Source organism: Miniopterus natalensis, chromosome 10, assembly GCF_054644295.1.
Source record: "Miniopterus natalensis isolate mMinNat1 chromosome 10, mMinNat1.hap1, whole genome shotgun sequence".
Classification (NCBI taxonomy): domain Eukaryota; kingdom Metazoa; phylum Chordata; class Mammalia; order Chiroptera; family Miniopteridae; genus Miniopterus; species Miniopterus natalensis.
In genome coordinates, this window is record NC_142090.1 from 50747611 (window position 1) to 50772753 (window position 25143).

The window sequence follows — 25143 nt, forward strand, 5'->3', positions numbered from 1 at the left end:
AGGTAACATTCATTTATTCAACAAATAGTTGCTGAAATTCTGCCATGAGCAAGACAATGTGCTAAGCACTATGGGATAAAAAAAGAGACATAGTTCTTGCTCTGCTGGAGCTTACAAATTTTGATAGAGTTATTAACCAAATAATTTCAAAAATAAGTGTAAAACTGGATTCTAAGAAGTACATGGAAAGAGAGGCTTATGGTGCTATAAATATATAATAAGGAATTTGACCAACTCAAGGTTGTTGAATAAAGAAATGATAACTGAAGAAATGATGACTGAGTTGAACTTTGAACTCAGGAAGGAAGAGAAAATTTTCAAGGCAGGGGTGAAGGAACTATAATGACAATATGGAAAATAATGAGATATAATAAAGAAACTATTCTGGAAGGAACAGAGCATGGAGAGAATTGTGGTGGCATATGAGTTTAGAGATATGGGTGTAGGACTAAAAGATGGGTTTGTTTCGTCTTTGTCTTGAGATCAAAGAAAGTCATTGAAGGGTTTTTAACTGGTGTATGTGACTGAGTGTGTGTATTGTATGCTAGGGATGGGGAATCATGTACTCAGATTGAAAAAATATATACTATTTGCAGTGTAGAAAATAAATTGGAGGGGAAAACTAGTGAATATGGGTACAGCAGCTCCATTCAGAAGGTCATTCAAATATTCAAGATGAAAAAGAATGCTCTGTTGGATAACAGAGACAGTGATGAAGTATAATGGCCATGTTTGAAGAGTACTCAGAAGATAAAATTGATAGGTCTTGACGGATCAAATGTGAGGAGTGCAAGAAATGATTATTCTAGGCTTTTAGCATTTAAACTGTATAAATGATGGTACCAATCATATAAGAGAGCTTAAAAACAGATTAGACCATCCTACAGCATAAATAAGAAAATCAGAGATAACGATAATATATGATAAAAGAAATCCCCAACTAGGTAAGTTGCTGGTGGTGAGAGGTGAGGAACAGTTAGAGCAGCTAGCAGGTGTATCCTAGTTAGTGTATTCTAATGGGACTACATCAGCCTTACATGTCTGACATGCAGCAAGAAAGTTGTTCTTAGGGGGACACCTGGGGTTCTGGAGATTCTTTTAGGGATTTAGAAGATTGGAACTATTTTGATAACAATGCTAAGACACCATTTGTCCTTTATACAGTGGGATTTCCTGATGCACTTGGTGTATGATATCCTAAACTACTGAATGCAAAGCAAATGTGAGACAGTTATCTTCTAATTAAGGTGACATTAAAGAAATTTGCAAAACATTTGAATTTGAAAAAAATCTAAAACAATGCCATTGTTTTCCCTATTTTTCTGGGGAGAAAAGTTATTTTTTAATTTAAAATAGGTTTTATTTATTAACATCCAATAAGCTTATTTTTGGCAAATTAATAAAAATTTTAAATGTATATTTTAATTTCCAATAAAGTAAATATTGATTCATAAGCCCACATTGACAATTTGAGGTTATCAATAATGTTAAAGATTATAAAGATATCTTCAGCCCAAGAAGTTTGTGAGAAGTGATTTAAATAATCAATGAAAGTTTTTGAGAAAAACAACAGTTTTTCTATTGCCAGAGAACTGTTAAAGTTCAGTTCAGAAAAGCACAATTAGTCCCAATAAATAGTATTATTTCTTCCTGAAAAACAGGGAACAAACTGTTTTTCAGAATATAAAGTTATTATAGGCAAAAACCACAAGAAAACCAATACTTCATTTAGGCACTATACAGCACCTCCAATCTTTTATGTTTGCAATGTTTTAAAATTCCATATACCTGGAAATCTGTTAAAAGTTATGTAGCCAGAATATATGTGGGCTGCTCCCATTGGGTGGACACCTCCTCTGGGGAATGTGGTGTGAAGGAAGACTGAGAAGACCTGTCCTGGAACAGCCTGGCACACATTTGTCAGGTTACGAGCAGGGCTCATCCTTCACTTTCAGTGATCCACTGATTGTAAGATTAGAAGGTTGGGAGCAAAGTGACAAGAACAAATCTGTGGTTCATTCAACTTTTTAACAAATAAAAGTAACAGAGCAGTATTCAAAACCTTGGCCTGAAGGGTGTGAATATCCTAGTGTCAAGGCAATGTCAGCTTTCACTTCACTAGTTCATGCCAAAGCTCTGAAATCTCAGTTTTATCATAGACCTCGGTCTGTTTTGTTCGCTTCTACATCCCCAGAATCTAAAAAAGCAATTGACGTATAAGATCTACTCAGTAAATATTTATTAAATAAATCCTGTAGAAAAGAGACAACCCTCTTTGTGTTCTCTTTGTGCTGCCTGGAATTGCTGCTGTGCCCAAGGCTTTTACCATCACTAGTACTTACTGATGGCTTTGCATGACCTTCAGAGAAGGCTGAACTTAAATGTGCTATGAGCACACACGTAAATCACCTGCATCTCAATATAAGCAGAATTAAACTTTTATCTTTCTCCTCAAATTTCTCTCTCTCTCAAATATGCATCATCTACCCAATAATGTGGGATATATTTTAGACTTCTCTCTTTCCCTATCTCAATTCCCCACTACATCCAATTTGTTGTTATCCTGGACATTCTGCCTACTTAGTATCTTTCGCACCGTTCCCCACACCCTGTTATTCTCACAGCTCACTGCCTTACTTCACAGTCTCTTTATCTCTTACAGGCTTGTTATATCAGATCTTATCAGACCCGGCTGCCTCCTTCCTCAGCCTTCCCCAGGTCAGTTACTTGGAGTGTTTAGTAATTCTTCCAGATCATTGGTCTTCAAATGTCATTGGGTTTTGGTTGTTGTTTTTTCTCATTACTAAAAGAATTTTGAAAAAATATTCATATTTCCTTTTATGTTTTTAAGTTGACCTCTATACTTTTTATGGTAAGTCTAAATAGCTGCAAAAGTTGTGATTTCTAGCATAACTATTGACATTTTTAACCAAAAGAAAATCATATTATTTTTAAATGGATCTAACAGACTGTAAATACCATCGTGAGGTGATACCTACCTCTTTCTAGTTAAAATGTACATCATCAAGTTATTTTTTTCCTTCAATCATTTTTCCATTCCACTTTACCCAGAGAATGTTATTCTAATGTAATGTATTTTATTTTATGTTGGAGAGTCTTTTATTCCTTGCTCCATCATACTTTTCTAAAATATTTTTATGTCTTCAAATTGAGTTTTTTTAATTTCTTATGGACACAAAATTCTAAGAGATAAATACACATTCACTAAATACACACACACACACATATGTATATATTCTGGAGAGAGTTATATAATTATTGGCAGTACATAAATGATAAGCAGCACATATAGTATTTTCAAAGGTCTCTTTGTTTAGTGTCCCAAAACTTTTTACACACCAGGACAATGTACTACCTTAAAATTCAGGAAGGATGGGCAGTGTGACTTTGTTTAGCAAAGGGGGGAATGGTGGTTGTGAATAGAAATGTAAGGTGTTAAACTTGATTGACTCCTTAGGAACATATGCATCTCTAGTAGACGACTTTGGGAAAGAATTCATATGAATTCTTTTAATAGAAGAGGTGGAATTTGAGGCCTTTAAGCTATCCATGCCTACAGAACTTTAGGAGAGTCATTATATTCCCCTGGGTTTCATAGATACCAATTTGGAGAATACTGTTCTAGATCACAAATCAGATAAGACCACTCTCCCTGCTTAATTGCCCAATGTTTCTCTTGGGAACTAGATGGGACAATTTTGGATCCTACTTGATCTGCCTCCCATCATTCTTTGTCATCTTCTTTAATTTCTCTGTTTTCAGCCCATCCTAGCAGTATCAACCTACTTACCATGCCTTGAATACTGCAATGCTGTTCCATCCATCCATGCTTTTACACCCCTTTCCCCACTGGCTTAATCACAGCCATTTTGTGGAACTGAAATAAAGGTTACTGATTCTTGGAAAATACCTTTCTCTAGGTGTTAGATAAAGGTTGGCAATTATGATTTTCTCATATGGAAATTATAAATAAAAGACTTTAAAAGTTTCCCTTCAACATTAGTGAGGATAAATAACATACTAAACTCTATTTTTTTCTTCAAATATATTGAAAATTTAGAATGAATGCAAGCAATTGAGACTGAGAGATAACCAGAAAGCTCGCCCAAGAATCAAATAATACAAATAAAAAGTGATAATCAATATTCTGTTACAACCAGTGCATATAAACATGTGTGTGATATATGGAATGCAACTATAGTACCCAAGATCCCCACCCACTGGTGTACAGTCTGTATAATGCACTCCCCTTAAGTGTGGGTGTGAACATTATGGGAGAGCTACTCCTGTGATTAGCTTATTAGCTTATATTAGCTTCATAAAAGTGAAGAGAATTTGCAGATGTAATTAAAGTCCCTAATCAGTTGAATTTAAGTTAATTAAAGGAAGACTATCTTAGATGAGTCTTTCTTAATCAAGCCAGAACTTTAAAAGAGGGTGTAGGGGTCAGAGGCTCACAATAACAGAAATCTATCCTGTTGGCTTTGAAGAGGTAAACTGACAGATTGTGGAGAGGATCAGATGATAAGAAGCAATAGGCATTCTCTAGGAGCTGAGGACTTCAGCACTACAACCACAAGAAACTGAATTCTGCCAATAACTGGTGAACTTGGAATGGAATCCTGAGTCTTAGATGAAACCATAGTTCTGGCAGGCACCTGAATTATGGCCTTGTGACATTCTAAGCAGAGAACCCACCTGAGTCATGCCTGGACTACTTACCAAGAGAAGCTATGAGATAATAAATATATATTGTTTTAAGCCACTAAGATTTTTTGTAATTTGTTATGCAGCAGTAGAAAACTAATGCACAATTGAAATTACCACCAAATTTCTTGATTTTGCATTATAGGCTTTATTATATATTGAAGCCAAAATATTTGAAAGGATATTCATAAAAAATAATCTCATACTTATTAAAATTCCAAAATGTCAACTTTTATTCATTTTAATAAAAATGTAGACTTTCTATGTAATTTTGTAAATGAAAAGCTTCCCTATAATAAATTATTTCTAAAATATTTCCAAAGCTCAAAAGATTATTTTAATCTTAACTCTGTAAGTTTGATTCACAAGTTCTACTGTTTTCTTAGAATTAACATCTTATAAACACTGCCCTCTGTTTAACAAAGCCATCAGAATTATTCCATGTCACTTGTATTAGTTAAGTCTTCCTTGGACAGAAAAAAAAAAAAAGAACATTTATCTAATAATTGGGAAGTGTTACATTCATTCTATTTCTTTCTTCTTCCAATGTATTTTTAAAATAACCAAAGATTGGTTGGAAAATGAAGAGGAGAGCAACACTTGGATATTTTTGGGGGGGTGTGTGTCAGTTGAAGGGTAAATGTGTAGGTGCATATGCATGTGTGTGTCTGTATTTATACTGGTATTATTCCAGAGGTGATTTATAAGAGTACCTAAAATGTAAGGTACATTTTTTCCTTACAAAAATGTAAGGAAAACAGTTGTTTTATTGTACCTAAATGGTCTAGAATGATGAAAAGAGTAACATGATTTTAAAAGTCAACAAGTGGGACTAATTCAATCTTTACAGAGAAACACTGTCACAGGAGTCATCTTTTATTTTAAAGAACCAAGCAGATGATTCAATTTTCTTGGAACATTGAGTTCACATTGAGAGCCTTCCAGATTCTGCAGTTATTTCACATATGCCAGACTCATCCCCTTTCTATGGGCTTTGAGTCATCCAAAACACTTCCTTTTATTAGCAGGTCTAAATGAAGAGAGATTTACTTTGGCAGTATCATACTGTGGATAACACCAAATTAGGTTTGTTCAAAGGAATATCCCCATCCTCTTTATAACAGCAAGCCAATTTATAACATTATTACACCTTACTAAATTTATGCAATTCTACTGGTCTTAAAGTCTTTTAGGATTTAGTTGAAAAACTAAGACCTGTACTCATAGAAATAAAAGCATGTCTATATCTAATTATTACCGATTAGTATTATTTCAGAAAAGAGTAAAAATACCTGAGTTAACCATGGAGGAGAGGACCAAGCATACAGATATTACAGGGATACCACAAAGCAAGTGAGAGAAGAAACTTTTTATACATTCAGAGAGTGGGTAAAGGACAATATATAGAAAAGAATTGTAGGATTGCTAAAAGAGGTTGAAACAGAATGCAGGTTGTATATAGGAACAGCCACAGAGTTGGGGATCAGCTCCTAGAGATGAAAGATGCCTGCGAGAGTCTTCTATTAGACTGGTTACTCATCACTGCAGCTTCTGTCCTTCACCAGAAGAGGTTCATGGTGAGCTGACAGCCAATGTTATATCTTGCAGGGGAAAGGCAGGGAAAGGATACAGGATTGGAAAGTAAGAATCTAAGGTCCTAGCTTTCACAGCCTAATGACGTTATGATACTACATATAATCTTCGATTGTTTTCTCCTTTGGTGGATTTCTTTTTCTTGATAACATGAAAATGCTTAGGCCTTGCAATAAGTACCAATGTTTTGTGTGTATGTGTTCATTTGCTTATTTATCTCTTTCAAAATAATGGCTTGGATAGGATTATGTAACACATTTTAAAAATATTAAAACCTACACACATTAAAACATCAAGTAAAATAGTTGTTAACCTGTCTCACTAATAATCACCTGCTTCGATCCAATCTGTGAGAGAAAAAGGAAGCAATAAATTTGACCCTAACTTACCACACATTTTAATTGCACAGTATTCCCAAGGGGTGTCAGGGTCAAGAGTATAGCACCATGGCCTCGGCTTGCCATCGGGATTGCGGCAATAATTATCATCAAAGCCCTTGTCAGGATATCTGCAAAGCACACCAACAAAAGTGTCATGTAAATCTGCCTGGAAACACCACCCAGCCCTCAGCTCACAAAATAACTTCTAATTCAGCTCAGATACTGCTAGCTGGGGGAAAAACAGGTTCTCTAAGTTTTGCCTTACAAAAACTGCTAATCATTGGCTATCAAATCTATTAACTTACATATTCCATCAAGTATAGAGTACCATCATCTTTGCTGATTAGTTAAGACGATTTGGTGGTACCTGTCTACCAGCTGAGGTCCCAAACCAAATCCCCTTTTCATAAAGTCCAATTAAAGACAGATTACATAAATGTGACCTCATATAAAATGCTCATTAAGAAAACAGGTTCTCTTCTATGGCAGGCTTAAAGTTTAAAACAAAAGGTAGGTTTCAATAGCTGTTACTAATGATAACTCAATTCTGGAACCAGAGCCTTTCTAGGTCATGCCCTCACCTCCACCAGAGCAAGAGACAAATTCCATCACACCCCTTTCTATATACCCTCCTCCCTTTAAATTAACTGGGGCCTGCATTGGTGACTTGATTTTAATTGCTAACATGTCCCTTTTGCTCTCACTTGAAAGACTAGAGATGCACTTAAAAATAATGCAGAGTTTTAATTTCATTTAGAACAATAAATAAAAATATAAAGAAGAAAAAACACCTTTATAAAAACACGTTTCTAAACAAAGATAGGGATAGAGTTTCCTCTGGAATTATCTTTATTTTTATTCTTTATAATAAAAATAAGAGAATTTTTTTTTTTCAACTAAAACATGTCATGTGAAATGAATGGGCCAAAGTAGACATTTATTTTAACCATTTAAGTCCCAAACCTACTTCTGGGGAGAAAGTAGACTTGGTTACCTGACTTCTTCAGATTGGCAATTTCAAAATACAACAGGATAAAGCAGCCAAATAATTGTTTGCTCTACCTTTATTCCCTTTCTATGGGCATGACCTTTGCCATGTTGTCACACACATGGGCCCGTTTTACCTAACTCACTGGAGATGTGGCTTGAGAAGGAGACTGGCCTGTATTTAGCAATAATGCCTCCTCTCACAGCCCAGGATGGTCAAAATGGCCATTATTGAAGGGGTCTCTGTCTTTTTTTCTGCTGTGGAAGAGAAAGAGAAGCTTCTGTTAGCTTCCCTTCCACACTCCACTGAATCTCCTCAGGACCGTCCTGATTTCCGGGAATCAAAACCTGGTCAGCCAAGAACAGCTGGAGCTCTAGCCAGGGTTCTCATATACCTCATCATACATCCCTTTGGCCAAGACTCTCCAGAAAACAACGTATAAAGAGAATTTCTATTTCAGTTTGTCATGGAGCAAATAACAGTTTTAGAAAAGAATCATTGGTAGAATGACTGGTGGTATTGTACCTTTCTGGCATGAATTTGTGCCGATGTGGAGTCTGATGATCCCAGCGCTGACAAATCTTGCCTGATTCTGTATGATCCATGGGACCTCGATAACTTTCCCCATTGCAGGTCATACATTCGACTAATAAAATTAAAGTATGGCATGTTAATTGCTTCTGACAGAAAAATCAAAAACACCACTGTTCCATTTAAAGAACAGTAAATCACCTGTTAACAAAGAGATTTTTAGAAAATCTTACATACCATTTAAACTTTAAATTATGGCTTAATGTCCATAAAGAGTGACATAAAATACTCCTTACAGAACTTTTCATATAGCTTAAATGGGATTTTTGTACTTAGTGTCATACAGATTTACCATAGGGCCAGGACACTACCTTTCTAATTTTTCAATAACTGTCCAAAAGGTACTTAGAAACTGGAAATATCAGATAGAACTTTTCTCTTAGTTGGTCTAAAATGCAAGGGATCCCAGTAGCTATACTGTCAGTATAGTAATGCTCCTCTCTCAACTTAACCTCCAATTACATACACTGGAAATGAGAATACATCTTACTCCCATGGCTAATGCCAAAATAGGATGAAATACATTGGAGAGACAGCTTTGAATAGAAATCTGGTACTGTTCAAGAAACATGGATATTTTAAAAGAAGAAATCACAGCTCCTTTCTGTTAGTGAACATCCATGTTGAATAACTGAGCAGGCTTTATTCTTATCTAGCTTAGGATAGAAGTTGACCTGCTATTGAACTCCTTGCACTCACTGTTTTTAAAATGTATAAGCTGATCTAGTTATGCAGGGTCTTACTGATGATTTTGTGTGGTTAATTAATAGTTCTCTTCTGGCTGGCCTCTTATGTCACACTGAAAACTCTGAATCACATCAACTAGCTGAAAAAGAGACTTCTCCAGTGGACAGGGTGATTTGTAGCACAGCAGGCACCCTGTGGAATAAATCATCGCTTGGCTTTCCTACGGATCAGGCAAACTTCCCCAAACACATCATTTGTATCTTGTGATTACTGATAGTCTAACTTTAACTGAAAGGCAGCAAAGATATCAATGTTTAGTTTTATCTACCAAGATCTAGCCTAATTAGCATTTGTAATAATTTGGGATATAATATCAGAAAACTCACTTTTGAACCTTTGATTTTTATAATCTAATAGAACATTAACTATTAACTTTTTGAAACATGAGACAGCTGGGCTTGATCTATCTACTTCTTTCCTTATAGTTTAATATGTGAACTAAGACAAGGAGGCAATTGAGCTTCCTCTCATTTGATCCTGAAATTCCCCACACTACAGTCAGTAAGCACCTACACTATAAGCGACAGGGGTCCAAGAGCATATTGATAAAGTTCCTCTGTTTGGCCAAGGTCATTTCCACATTGAAAAGCTCAACATAGCTTATGCCTTATCACATTTCAGCTTTCCATTTGAATGAGGTACAGATTTATTAATTCCCTTTTTTAAAAGAATGCAAGGTTTGATATCTTCACAAAATGATGTGACACTTATCATTGTTGTTTGTTCCTTTGTAATGAAACGAATGAAATTGAATGAGAAATGAATTCAATTAAGTGAAAATTAGAATAAAATACTATGGTCACACATAAGAGATAAGTACCTACATACGCAATTTCTAACCTTGTATAGTACTTCAAAAATTAGAATATACTTATTTTATCTCCTTCAGCAAATGCAGTTTATAAGAGTCTATCCCTTTATGTGAGAGTGGATAAAATTATTTTCTAGGAAGCTGTACTATGGGGATTATTATAAAATATTTTTCCTGGATTTCAGGATTTAATTTTCCTATGACCACGTTCTAGAATGAGTGTGGTCAACCACTGCTTCTCCAAACTTTAATGTTCATAAAAAGTCACTTTGAGATCTTGTCATAAGGCACGCTCTCATAAAGGGTATTAGGGGTGGAGGTGCTCCTGGTGGATGCTGATGCTTCTGGTCTTTGGACCTCATGTTGAGTAGCAAGTTTGTAGATAATTTGTTCTATTCTAAACGTTCTAAGCATTTTTCAGTAATGGCTTTTTAGAAGAGAATAGATTTTACTTGGTCCTTGAAGGGTGGGTGAAGGTTAAATAAGCTAAAAGGAGGCCAAATGCCATAAAATGGTATAGAAACATGAATTAGTACATTATATTTAAAGTAAAGTGAAGAGATAATTATGGATGCAGTTTCAAACCCTGTGAGATTTGTTAAAATAATAAAAGTTAACAAGAATAATGTTAGATTTCAGTAGTCAATGAATGTGTGTTGTGATAGAAGTGAGATGCTAAATATATTATTGTTACATATTCTTTAATTATTCAGTATTTTTAATATATAAAAAATCATTTGATCTTTGTGAGGAAAAACTCACAAAATTTTTAAAGGACTTACCTAAAACAGAAAATGTCAAACTTGTGCTTGGAACACAAGTCTTCTGACCCACAGTCCAGTGTTCTTTCCATTCTCCCTAATTGCCTTGTGTCCTACATAGTTTAATGTGTTCCCTATACATTCTAATAGGTCATACTTTAAGACAGACTGATAGAAATAATTTTAGAAAGTCCACCTCCCTGACTTTTCCAGCATTTTCCCAATTACCCTTTACCCTCTTGTTTAAAACAGTAGGTTGTCCTCCTATTGGATTTTCACCTGTTGGGAGATGTGGAAAAAGAGGCCCTGGGAAAGCAGATAGATTGGCCATCTTTTCCAAGCCTAAAAAGTTTGTTGGTTTACCAGTGCATCGAACCATCAGGTTAGTCTTAAACATTACCTCAAGAAAGCCAAACTCTAAGCCCACAGTCACTTTTCAAACTTCCATAATTCTAAGACTCTTCTTAGAATGTTTTTGCAGCTCAAAGTTAAGCAGTATAGGTAATACAGGTAGAAACCAAGTCTATCTACTCAAGGAATCAGGTGAAAGCATAATCTATATAACTGTGCAAGAAGGTAAGAATTGCCCTTCCTGCTCTATTTTTAATTTTTTTTATTTTTTGGTTTTCTCTATTGGAGCCAGTATATTATTTAACCCTTCTAGCAAAGTCTTCCCTTTAAAACAAAAGAACAAATAGTAAAATACTGTTCTAGATCACATAAGCACAAACTAAATAAATATTTCTATTCATAAATAGAATGTTTTTCTAAATATAGTCTGACATAAATAATAGTAGAAAACTATAAAAAATGACACATAAATTATAACATAAGTAGGATTAACTTAACATCTTTCTCATCGTATTAACCAACTAACTCAAAAAATATTGTGTTCCACTTTTCTCAATCATAAAACCACAAGTGATCTGAGTTTACAGACTAACACAGACATTTTGAAAGTATCTCTCAGCAAATTCCATGCTGGTGATTACTTCAGAAACACTGAATGTTTAAAATATGGATAGTCTCACAAATCCACATTTATAAATAATAGTTTTATTTAAACCTTTGTTTTTAAAAGTCTTTTTCCACACAGAGTATGGAATTAACACATAAAGTTATGGGAGTATCATTTGGGATATTAAGTGTAAGACATTAAAAAATAATGATTATGGATATCTGACAATCATTAAAAAGACATCTGTTCCAATGACTAGTGTTGGCTTTATTTCAAATCCCAAGCAAATGTTAAAACAAGAAATTAAATTTTACATACCTCAGTTTTATACAACCTTTGAATCAAACATTAATGGTCTTTTTTTCTTCACACAATTACGTAAGACTTAAATGTGAAAAAGTATTTATTTTCTATTGGAATGCTTAATATATTTCAAAGTTTTAAATTATAAGAATGTAATATTAACCATTGGACATCAGATATATATCATCTATGAACCAAACTTTCAGATAAATTTCAGATGATTATTTAGTAGAGTTAAATTGTTATAAAAATTTCAAATATATATATACTGTTCTACATGTCTTTTTTAAAAGAACAGTTTAAAGTTTGACCTCAGGTATTTTTCTTAATTTTAAATATACAAAATGATTTGATTATTTGTATCTTAATAAAAATGTACAGTGTACCTTATTTTGAGTATTTTTTATTACTTATTTTATAAAGAGCTCTGCTTTTCTTTATTAATGTATTGGTAATGCTTCTTATTTTGCATCCTCTTTATTAAAATCCTGCTAAAACATTGTTCATTATAGGATGAATTTAAACATCTCAACTCAGTTCATGCTCCCTGAGATATGTTTAACCTATAGGGCAGGTGTTGGTTTACTTCTCTCACAGGTGAGTTATTCTACTACCAGATCTCTAATTGTTTCCAGAAAAAGCATATCTGCAACCTTCAGTGCCATGGTAACCACGAGCATCATGTACCATTACAATAATGAGCAACACCCTTTTCCAAGAGAGATGCAGTGACCTCAAATAATTAAAGGATATTAGAGATGTATAATCTAATGAAATAAGAATAACTGGAAAGATGACTTTTACAATTACTTCTTTTCTAGCATGTTTATTCTATACTGCATATCATTTCAAATCTATGCCAGTGTATTTTGATGAAGGTTCCTCTTATAAACCAGGGGTTGAAAAATCACATTCTCACACAGACTAGGCAGGTAACATAAATGCTAAACTGTTTACAGTTTGACCAAGTTACCTTCCCTTGAAAACATTTTCTCAGGTAAAACAAAACCAATTATAAAACTCGCAATGACTTTCAACCTCAGAAAACTGTGATAATGGAGAGTTTCCAAAAAGTAGGTTATTTTCTTCCATGTGTAAATTTAAGACAAACATTAATTACAGACTTATTCATACAAAACAGACTTGTTCATCATGTTATCACAGATCAGTTTATTATTTTTAAAAGAAAAGAAAACAATGATGAAGAAGTTATAGTGAACAGAATACGATATGGAATGAATGAAAAGTAAGAATTTACAAATGGACAAGGAACTGGCTCTAGCACATGAAGGCAAGAATTTTAAATTAACTAACAACAGAAAACAAATTCACCTTCTCCATGACAACTAACAATGAATGGTCTTTTTACGTGATAATATCAACCTAATACTAAATTGATATTTATGGAACAAATATATTTTTTTTAAAAATTGGTTTCTAACAAATAGGTAAGATAACTTACTATAACAATTGGACAGTACTTCAGCAGAACCCCACACCCAAGTACTTCAAATCCTACTAAATTTCTATCAGAATTTAACCCATGTTTCATTTGGATTTTCAGAATTTTGGTTTCTGACAGAACAGCTATTCAGGAGCCAGATAACTAAGAAAAATAAAAGCATATACAATGCTGAAATGGTTACTCTCTCTTTTTGTCAGTCATTCAGTTTTCCACTGCGAAAGTAAGGACAGTGCCCTCTTATGCTATGAGAGGAGGTAAAAACATAGGCACGGATTTAGGGTGCCTGCCTTTAAGACAGCCTTGATCTCTTCAGACACTACTCTGAATGGCGTTCCAGTCTATGTACTGGATTTGGTTCTAGTCACTTTTGCACCAAAACGCACACAAGTGTCCAATTCCAGGGACCCCCTCCCATTTCCCTCCTGGGCCCAAATACCCTTGCCTCACCCCTTCAGAGTAGCTTTGACAAAACTGTGGAAGCAGGAGCTTGATGGCTAGAGAACTAGGTCTACTCACAAAGGGCTAAGTTTCACTTGGCTCCGTTCAGAAGATGTAGGAGCATCAGACTTTGAGGCATGTGAGCTCCAGGCAGTTCATGGAGAAGCCCCAACTTTTCCTCTCCCCAGAATGATGCCTGGGGCGCTAGTGAAACTTACAGACTGATAACTCACTCCATTATTCTGCATTAATCTGCTGATAATCAGGTTTGAAAACTTTGTAGAAAATGCTCAAATAATTGCCTATAGTTGTATTTGAATGAACAACATGTTTATTGCGATTGGATTGTTTTGTTAGCCTTTCACGCGAGCTGCAGTTCTACACAAAGGAGGAGCAGAGCGCCCCGCCCAGCACTCAGGTTCATTTACCTTCTGAACACTGGGGAATGTCACAGACTTCGTAGCGTACCTCTGGGTTGCTTGTGAAACACCAAGGTCCCCCTTCTTCCCCTCGAGGATTTCGACAGTAGTTTTCCTGTAGGTCTTTACCCCGATAGCTCGAAGGCAAAAAGCTAGTTTTAAAATGATAATCATTACAGTATAAGAGCATGCAACTTTACTTCAGGCTTATTAATTTTACTAATTAGTGGGTATGCTTTTCCTGGAAGTAGAGAAGCCTTTGTTCTAACTCAGACCTCCGTATAGAGGGTGGGGCAAAAGTAGATTTTCAGTTGTGAATATGCAAAAACCAGAGTTTGTTCTTATATTATTTATTAATTATGTATTATTGTCTGTATGAACAACTATAAATCTACTTTTGTCCCACCCTGTATATTAATTCAAATTATCCTTTCCATCCATTCTTAAAATCCTTAAATTTCATAAACATTTATAAATTCACATATTCAACTTAATTCACATATTCAGCATCATTAAGAATGATTTATGCTTGGATTTGCAAAGAGCCAAACATTTGAGAACCTAATGAACATTGTTTGAACCACAATTTGAAAGCTGCATTCAAAGGCAGCAAGTGATTGAGCAAGGCCACCAAGGAGAGAAATGCTGCAATTGACCTTGAAAACTCACAATCACACTGCTTGTCCCACATAATTACTTGCTTGTTTGTTGCTTTATTATGAAGAATAACCCTCCTGTTTTCTGCACAACTGAGAAACAGATCGAAGAAGTAACACGAACAAAGGGTCTAGCATTAAATTAAACCTGGATTCAAATTTCAACTTTCTTGCTTCCTAACTGGAGACCCAGCAGGTAATTTAGCCTCTCTCAGCCTGTTAGCTTACCTGTACAATGTGTATAACCATAACTTATAACATCGTACCCCTTATATGGTTGTTTTGAGAAGTTCTAAGAGATGACAGAGTAATTAACAATAAATGCTGCCTGGCCGGGCGTGGCTCAGCGGTTAAGCAACGACCTAAGATCCAGGCGATCCGGGTTCGATTCCCGGTCAGGGCACATGCCCCGGTTGCTGGCTGCAGCTGATCAATGACTCTCTCATCATTGATGTTTCTATCTCTCTCTCTCCCTCTCCTTTCCTCTCTCTGAAATCAATAAAGATATATTTTTTTAAAAAAAAGAATATATTTTTTAAAAAAACAATAAATGCTACCTATTATTAAACATACTCCACTTAGTAGTCTTTCCTCTGTGGAAGTAAAAGTTAAACAATTAAATTAGCAATTAAAGCTCATTATTTCACAGTTTCCTATCAGTTTTAATTTTCAAAGGGAAAAGAAGTCATATTTTGTCTTAGTTAGCCTCATTATTCCAGAATAATTTAGGATACCTTTTGTTTGTGCCATTGCTTGAAATTTATTTTCTTTCATTTTTGTTAGTTCTCCAACTTTTTATAGTAAATTTATAATGAAATACTCATTGTTCTGATAGAATCAAAACTGATTTTACCTTTTTTTGTAAAGTAATGTATTAATCAAATTTAACTTAGTAAATTCTCTTATAACTCTATTTTATGGAAAAGCTTAGTATAGTGTAGTAAGAATAAGTTACAGTTAATCACAAAATCTACATTGCCGCCATATATATGAAACCAGTCCTTAGGCAATTTCTTTACTTTTGGGTTTTCAACTTTCAGATTTATAAAATGAATGGAGTAAATTAGATTATTATGAGGTCTTTTATTTTGTATCATTTTACATATTAAGCTTACTTAAGAAACTAAATAATGGATTTAACACATGTTAAATGAACACATATTAAATACCTGCAGTTTAGAGATTTTTGTTCTACACACACACACATACATACACTCACACAAACATATACACATATGCCTTTCCAGTAGATTTGTAAAGCCAAAAAGAAGCTGTGAAGAAGTAATGAATTAATCAATAAACAGTTTAGTAAGAAAAATACAAGTAAGAAGGAAGAGAGATAAAGTAGAAATCAAACCTAAAAAAGTGGCTGAAAAATGAATAAAGTTTGCTCACTGGAGTTAACAAATGAGAAATGAAAAGATGTGCTCCTTTCCACAATTCTGCATCAATGCATGCCATATTCCTCTTTAAGGCATGCAAGGTAAACAGCATTTTGGGTCATGTCTTCTCATCATTCTTTGGCATATATGGCTTTTTACCCAAATTAACTGTTTTTCCTTTGTGTTTTGTGGTTTTAGCATGCTCTGTTTAGCATCCCATACTTGACCAAAGGGTGAGCTTAGCCCCGCTCTTTTCATTTATTTTTGTTCATCCAACAAATGCTTATGAAAACCTGTTACACCAAAGCCATCTGCCAATCAACAGGCTCGCTAATAAACTTTTATTCGCACACATACAGTTTTTGGTTCTTTGTCCTTGTTGGCAAGGCTTTAAGAAAGGTAAGTGAAGAAATATTTAAAATTGAGTTATATTTAAAGGTACTTTGAAACATAAATTAAATCTTCTGGTTGCTAGTCACCTTTTCTTTTCTTTTAATATAAACTGTGTTCATAGGAAACTTAATCTGTTCCATCATCTGCTTCATTAATGAATGCTGGGTGGCCAATGAAGGATAGAGATGTAGATATCAGGTCACCTGATTTTCTGGTTAAGCTTCTATACTAATTTCATCATCTATCATCGTCTTCCCATTAAGCCACTTGTAAAATATTTCAATTTAGGGAGTCAACAATAAATCATTCCTCTAGACAGAGACATTATATATATCTATATATATAAACACACACACACTTTTTTTTCCCACTTCCTATGAAGTTAATCTTTAGTTAACACTTAACTTAAAAGTGTTAAACTATCATACGGATATTCCAATAAGCTTCTAATTGATGATAATTAAGTGTTGTTCCCACTGAATTTTTTAAAATTTTGATTAATGTACAAGATCTTCTCAGCCCTAAACTCAAGGAAGTGTTTGTTGGAAAAATAGCTGATTGGACTAAAAAGTCTGTTCCCAGGGAGATCTATTTCACATTTACTCCTCTAGCCGAGAATCACAATCATAGAGAATTTCATTGAAATAAGACCTCTACTAGGTCAGTCCAATGCACTCTCCTAGACTAGGGCAGGAATGACTTCAAATGCTGTTCCTTTGTTCATTAAAAGCATAGATTTATCTATTTAAATAAGATGTTTTCCTCACTATCTTGGGAGTGGCATCATCCAAACACTTAGGAAAAGACAAAACCAATTATATTGTTTGTTTTTGTAATATTAGGACAATACTATGTTTCAGAGATATTTGTGTATAACTAAAGTAAATATGACCTCACTTATATGTGGAATCTAATGAATAAAATAAACTGACGAACAAAATAGAAATAGAGGAATGAATACAAGGAACAAACCAACAGCTGTCAGAGGGGAGAGAGAAGAGAGGGAATGGATGAAAGAAGGTGAAGGGATTAGTCAAAGAACATATATGTACAGACAAGTGAGGTGATGACCAGAGGGAAGGAGAGGTGGGGAAAGGGGGGAAATGGAGACATTTGTAATACTGTGAACAACAAAAATAAAATTTAAAAAATAAAATTAAAATTAATTAAAAATTCAAAAACAGTAAATAATTTTGAAAAATTTGTTGTTTTCTGTTATTAAAACATTGTAAAGCTGACACTTACTAGCTGGTGTTAGTTAGGCTAAGATCACAGGTTTCATCTCAATGTGGAGCAACAAACTTTTTTCTTTTTATGTGGCCAATTAACTCATCTTTGTTTACTGAAGTAAAATCACATTGTATAATTATACCCTCTAAAAATTAATGAAAAGGAATAAAACATGGATTCATCAAGGCAAAGTTATCCTCACTATTGCAAAAACAAGTCACAGCACATGTCCTACTGACCTGCTAATTGTATCAAAGCAAAGATTTTAGAGTGATACTAGCTAGGCTCAGATTCTGAACATATCACTTACTAGCTGTGAATGACCTTGAAAAGTTACTAAGACTTTATGCTTCAGTTCCACCACCTATAAAACAGAATTAATGAAACCAGGCACTATGTGGTTTTTGGGAAGATTAAATGTGACATACCCAGTATGCTGTTCAGCAAGGTAACTGGCACACGGTAAACTAAGTCTTCTAATGCATTTAATAAAAAAGGAGAGCTGTTTTCAACTACTTTAGTTACTGTTCAAATTATTTGTGAAATAAATCTCGAAGACTGGTTATATTTAGTTCTCTAGTGGGTAGTAAATATCTATGTTTCTCCTCCATTATGACTAAAACTTTCAGACTAATGAGGCAAGGGAAGCTATGTTTACTGGTCTTTAAGTAGTATTCATCTGTTATAATAAACACAATTCTTAAGTGTAGACATTTAATTCCTGAGGAATGAGAAGTTTTGTCCAGTCATGTGGGGCAATAGGTGAAATGGGTAAACTGGTCAATCTGAGGCATGAGTTTTTAGCACTTTGCACTTTGCACTTTGGAATCACCTGGGGAGCATCTTCTTAAATGCTGGTGCATGGGTTATTTCCCCAAGAAATTATGGTTTAATGAGTCTATGTTGACACCTGGGTGGTAGGATTTGTTAAGAGTTTCTAGCAGGTGATGTTAATGTGCAGCCGAGGCTGAGAATCACCAAGGTTAAAGAACATTTGGCCCCTGGGTAAGGTCAGAATGTGATCCATCTGTAATGTATACAGCCAACCCCTCCATTCCAGCTAGAGTGCTGAACCTTCTCGAAGGTAAAGGGAAGAAAAAAGTCTTTTTTTTTTTTAATTATGTTTTCATTATTTTTTTCACAAACACCAAGGTCTATAAATTGAGGTTCTGAGGTAGATTAACATTAGGTCACATCTTAATGATAAGTTTATTAACATTTGACTAAATATCAGTCATGGATATTTAGAATTATTCTGAAGGACTAACATGAGATTTATAACATACATAATAGAAATAAAAAGAGGTTTATCCTCTCTTCTTCATGCTGTTCTTACCTGTGTTCATGGGGTATCATGGAATTCCAGGGCTGGCATTTGATGCCACTCTTTGTGACAGATACCGTTCCCTTGTAGCTACCTCCTTTACCAATGATGCAGTTTCTAATGTAGTCTATCAGAAAAAGCAGAAAAATGCTATAACTATGAGTAATATGCTATATATATTTAAAGGAAAAAGAAAATTCCATTCTAACCTTTAAGTAATTAACACTTGTAAACTACTCTATTTCAAATCATATTAAAACACCTTGCCTAAAGCTTCTACTAATATTTTCAAAATAATGCATTTCAGAATAATCTAAAACAACAACCAAGGCTATTGAGTTTTAATTTTGTAAGCATAAACCTGGATAATTGCAGAGTTTAGTCTATATACTGAACATAGTCTCCATACTCAACTGGCCCAACAAATTTAATTTGGCAGAATGATTTGTTCAACTATGCAGACCGTGTTAAGAAAATTTTAAAAGTGAAAATTAAGTGATTTATAAAACCTATATTGAATTCAGAAAGTTACTGTAATTGAAACAAATACTATCATCATAAATGAAATCTATAATTATTTCTTATAATGAGAGATTTATTTTCTTAATTTCATGTTTATTTAACATTCTTATTGATATAATTTTGCTTTTGAACAAAGTAAATACCTTGTGAATTTAATATCAGAATATCAAAATAGACAAATTAACAAATAATTTGGTCTCAATTCTTCTTTTTAAAAATGTTTAAAGAACAAAATAATTAAAAATAGATCCAACTAATTTTTTAGAAATCTCCACATTTTTTATTATCAGCGATCATCACTTAGTTATCCAAAGTAAAATTTAAATTACTATAGTAAGCTCAAAATTTGCTGTACTATAAGATGTCTTAAGCTAATAGCTTAAGGTGGCACTTTCTAAAATGACATGAAGAATACCAGCTCTAAGAGAGGCTCCTAGAAATAAAGGGGGATATAATTATGAGACGTTTGGGAAATGATCTCTTTAGTCAAACGTATCATACTGAATATGGTCATCTGTCTGAATGGATGAATTTACTGCATAACAGATCCAGTATATAACAGAAAAATCAGTGGGAAAGAGCACTATGGAAGGAAATTACATATATTTTACACTTTATTCTATTATGAATATTTAGGGAGAGGCCGTTACCTTTGTTTTCATAGAGGTCGAATTCATGGCCAAACTGTTTTTTCACTCCACTTGACATGCTATTGAAAGGGAACCAGAGGCATCGTTTTCTTGCTTTATCAAAAACAAAGGCCCTGAAAAAAATATCTGAATGAAAAGAAGGAATACTACTATTTATACAGTTTTTAAAGAATGGGCACATGGTTTAACCAAGGAGGGCGATATAAATGTCTCTCTAAACAAAAATGATCAATGCAAAATTCTCTTAACCAAGAATAGTAAAGTACTTGATAAAATTTTCTACATATTAAATGTTACCACTTCTTACAATAAAAGAAATGATGTTGGAATTCTGAACTGTTTTCTTTCCATTAAGAAATGGTATTAGCATTCCTCACTATGCTACTTACACTGCCACCATGTATAAACAACTCATTTTTTAAAAATACCCAGATTTTCTAAGAATAAGGATTTTTTTTATTTCCAGTCCACATAATATTTTTGAGAACAAATAATCTCATAACTTTAGATATTTCAATTTAGTCATTTATCTCTTAGTATTTTAGCAACTTTTAAATAACATTAAATAAGGGGAAATAATTTTTCTAAAATCAATATATAAAAGACATAAAATTTTAGAAAATATTTTACCTGTTTTATATTTTACTACACTTTATTCTATATCCATAACTTCTAAACATTATATTCATAAACCCTGTGCTTCGATTTACATATAGATATTTCAAAATATTTACCTATAAAAATATTTTACAGCTGAAATAGTAATTAAGAGCAAATCATAAAAGTATTATTTTTGTGGCTGTGGCAAAATAACTTGATAAGAGAGAATTAGATAATAATAGACGGATATTGACCTTGTAGACTGTAAGCTTATGTAATGCATGTTAAATTCCCTATTTCCTTATTGTAGACTGTTAGGGAGAGAGTGTTAAATGAACTTGAAACAATAGTAATTAAATAAAGAACATATATAAAAATAAAAATAAACATCTAAAAATAAATCAACAGTTTGCCACTTAACTTCACATTAAAGTAAAAAGTACCACATATATATAAACTAATTTTCCATATGGTTTTGACATGAGATCACTTTGCAGGAACCCCATCAGGAACATGCAAGGTTTCCTCTGTAAATACAAATGTGGTTACATCTGGAAAGTGGGGGTCTCCAGTTTGCTGATTTCATTCGCTTTTTTCTCTCCTTCCATCATTATGCCATATTCTCTCAGAAGTGTCTCCTTATATCATTTGACACCTCCATATGGACTGGATCCAAGTTGTCAAATTTAAGTTTGACTTTAAGAGTTTTTATCTTAGCCTTATTTTAATTATTATCTTCATTTTGAGAATTCACTTTGTCTAGTTTCCTAGTTGTTCATGGCAGGAGGGCAGTTCTAGTATGAGTAGCTCAATCATGGCTAGAAGAGGAAAGCCTCCTGTTTTCTTCTCTTGGGCCTATTGATGAATAGCAATTTTCTGAAAAGCTTAGAATTATACATTCTGGTCATCTTTCCTACCCAGCAAAGAAAAATTTCAGTCTCTATAAAATCAACTTTGTGGATCCCTTCTCAAGAGAAAACAGTGTTTGAGAATGTTCCATCCCATGCCCACTCAATCACAGATGCTTACACACAACTTCGTTGGTATTTCCCAAACATTTTCCTGTATTTGCCATTGTATGCCAGTGATTCTAGTCCATATAACAAGTCAGCAATAAAATCCTTTAATCCTTAAAGAACCTAATTTCAGAGTATCACAGTATATATATTTAATTCTGAATAATTAATGTGTTTAGCGATCCCAAACACATATGTATAATATACACATATTGGGGGAAATGAGTGAGAGGGATGACACCATTTCTAGGCAGAACTTTGGCTGTGCACAGGTATTATTACATGAGATTTTCTGTACAGGTTGCCATAAATTTGGAGACTAAATTTAACTCAACAAGAATATGGTAGGAAAATATGAAACCTCATACACGTGGAGTATGTAAAGGTTTATTAATCAGGTCGTATATGTTCTCCAGTGAAGCAAACTCATTTTAGTTTCTCTTAAATAAAACAAAGGAAAAGGTCTTTTGTTTTGTTTTGTTCTTAATAGGTATAAGGCTGATTAAAGTGAAAATTGAAAGGTAGCAATACTCTCCTTACTTGTGGATCCAGGAAAGTGTATTTTCAGATTCAGAGTTAAAAACCAGCAATGAGATGTGGTTCTCTGATTCCCTTTGTCCAACCCTTCCAAACCCGAGGGGGGAAAATACAGTAAATCCAACCTCCTCAGTTGCCAGAAGAACATCTCCATAAACCTATACAGCTGAGAAGTTGATTGAGAGTGGTTTTCTCTAATTTATTTTTAACTATCTCAAGGCTTTTATCAGAAAGTCAGGGAAAGAAACAGAATCATCATAAGAAAATACTTGCAAAGTCAATCCCCCACTCTCCTTGCCAAGAAAGATCTCCCTGAAAGTGGCGGTTTGGCTATAAAAACACTTCCAGAGGAGTTGTAAATGAATAGAAAGAAGATAGTCTCTCCCCCTCTAAATCTATTGAAGAAATCTTCTCTGACCATGTCCTTTCCCCTCAGGCCCATAACACTCATTTCTCTGAGAAAGGCAAGATGAAATTAAGACCACTGCCATGACATTACTAAATCTGTGTTCACATTATGTGTCACGACCCAAATGTAATAGAGTAGAATTTAAAATTCACAGAGTGTCATGCTCAATCCTATAAAATGTGGGCTGAAACAGGGAATGAAAGGGTGGAAAGTAAGTGAGGGGAGAAATGTTTAGAGAAGAACTGGGAAATGCATTTTCCTTGGGCAGTTAGGAAGACTACTCAGATGAAATTGTCACCTTCATGGCCTAAAACTTCAAATGTTATCCTCTGGGATTACTGACAAAGTAGTAAGGAATTCTTCCCTGTGAGGTCACACAGGGACTTACACAAGATAAGAAAACACATTCTGAGTCCACTCATGACTCTGAATTACCCCATCTCTTTTCACCTAAAACTTCATCATCACTACCCCTAGCCTCTGCTGCTGACACCAATCCCTCTAGTTTTTTTATCTAATTCTCTCAACACTTTTTATTTAAATCTCTAAAGACAATGACATAAGTTACAGTAAATTTTGGCTGTTGCCCAACTTATATTCTGAAATTTTCTTCACTCTTCTTGAAAGGAAAGAAAAAGTTTACTCTGAATAGAATATTTTAAAATGTTTTCTAAAACATTTAAAAGAGAAAAAAAAGTCAATCTAATTAAATTTTAGTTCCTAAAGTTCAATTGTTTATAAGATGAGAAAGTATTAATTCCATAACCAAAACCACTGTGGATTCTAAAAGATATCAGTTTATATGCACTTCCTTACTCAAATTTCCACCAATTGAGAGCTAGGTCTTCTGTTGTAATGTGTTTTAAACTAAAACCAAGCTTATAATTTTAAGGGCAAATTACATGAATACTAAAACAAAACAAAAAAGCACATGATAGGTACATGCTATGTTTGAAAAGTATCCTAAAAACAAAATGAAGACACTTACTTGCAAGTAAATGGAAGTCCTTTATTCCTAATACATCTATTGGCACACAGGTCTGCAGTGCTCATTTTTTTGGTTTTTATCTTCAGTAATGGGTCTTCTTTAATTAGAGTAGTCTTTGCTGACTTTTTGAACTCATGAAGTGTGTTTCTTCTTTTCTTCTGTCCTTCTATTAATAATAATTTTTAAAAATAAGGAATAAGCTTTTAAGTCTCATGTAAAAAATGTCATCAAGGATCATCTGCAAGATAATGATTTTATCTGACAACATACTAGATCTCCAGAGGTTGGGGATGGAGCGAGGTGAGAAATGATACTCTCAGGGAGTTAAAAGAAAAGAGAAATAGTATAATCAGTGAAGAATAAATAACTTATCATGTAGAGTCACTTAACTACATTCTTTCGAATGAAGGGTGTTTTTAAAAATTAGGACAGAGTTCACTCTAAAAAAATAAATAACATGATATTCTCCAAACAGTGTGAAAGCAAGCGCCAGGGCATATCGTATCATATCATGCTGTATAATTAAATTTGTTATTTCCTTCTATAAGTGGTCCGTATGTAAGTTACAGTATTAATTGGATAACCCAATTCAATAACAGGTGAGAAACTTCTCACTAAAAATGGTGTAGTGGACAAATTCTTCTGACTTGCTCTTTAAAGTATTTCATACTATTCATATTTTAGCGCTTCTCATTTCCTACATAAGTGTTTCCTGTGCTTTGGGGCACTATTTCTTAGTATCACTGAACTGTTTGTCTTGAAATCAAGCCAAATGCTGCAAGTCAAATGTATGTAAAACTTCACCTTTAAAATAGCAATATCATTTTTCTTCATGAAAGTATTATACAAGGCCCCTAGACTGCACAAAGCCACCTACTGAAAACCTGAAAACAAAACTAAAACACCCTAAACGATGTAGTCTATTGAATAATATTCTAGTATCAAGAACTTGCTTCTTTATTCTCAATTTGCCTAAAGTTCTCTGGTTTCTAATGATGATCACCATCTTCACCATGATAATCAAAGTGTCTAAGAGACTGCAGCTATTGTATAATCAGGATAGACATGATTGGGCTCCTCCTCTTCCTGTCAATCCTTTTGAACACCCTATAACAAACGCACTAATAATACATTCATTTTTAAGATGTAGATACCGAGACACAGGGAATAGTTGACCATTTAGGACATCTGATTTGAAACCCAGCTGCCTAGCTTCAGACTCTTAAATACTTATAATGCTTTCTTTTCTCTTAG

General features: G+C 33.9%; 1 protein-coding gene across 2 annotated transcripts in view; it reads right to left on the bottom strand.

Moving 5' to 3' along the window:
* HGF (hepatocyte growth factor) overlaps nucleotides 1-25143 on the bottom strand; it is a 64484-nt gene that overhangs the window by 33514 nt on the left and 5827 nt on the right. Inside the window, exons 2-7 of one of the 2 annotated variants that reach the window (XM_087821118.1) lie at nucleotides 23890-24055; nucleotides 20340-20452; nucleotides 19180-19294; nucleotides 14192-14334; nucleotides 8215-8335; nucleotides 6711-6829 (exon numbers count right to left, since the gene is read on the bottom strand). In XM_087821118.1, coding sequence (XP_087677244.1) covers nucleotides 6711-6829; nucleotides 8215-8335; nucleotides 14192-14334; nucleotides 19180-19294; nucleotides 20340-20452; nucleotides 23890-24055 — 777 coding nt within the window. Of the gene's footprint in view, nucleotides 1-6710; nucleotides 6830-8214; nucleotides 8336-14191; nucleotides 14335-19179; nucleotides 19295-20339; nucleotides 20466-23889; nucleotides 24056-25143 lie in introns of those variants that run through there. The other variant, XM_087821119.1, reaches the window with a different exon arrangement.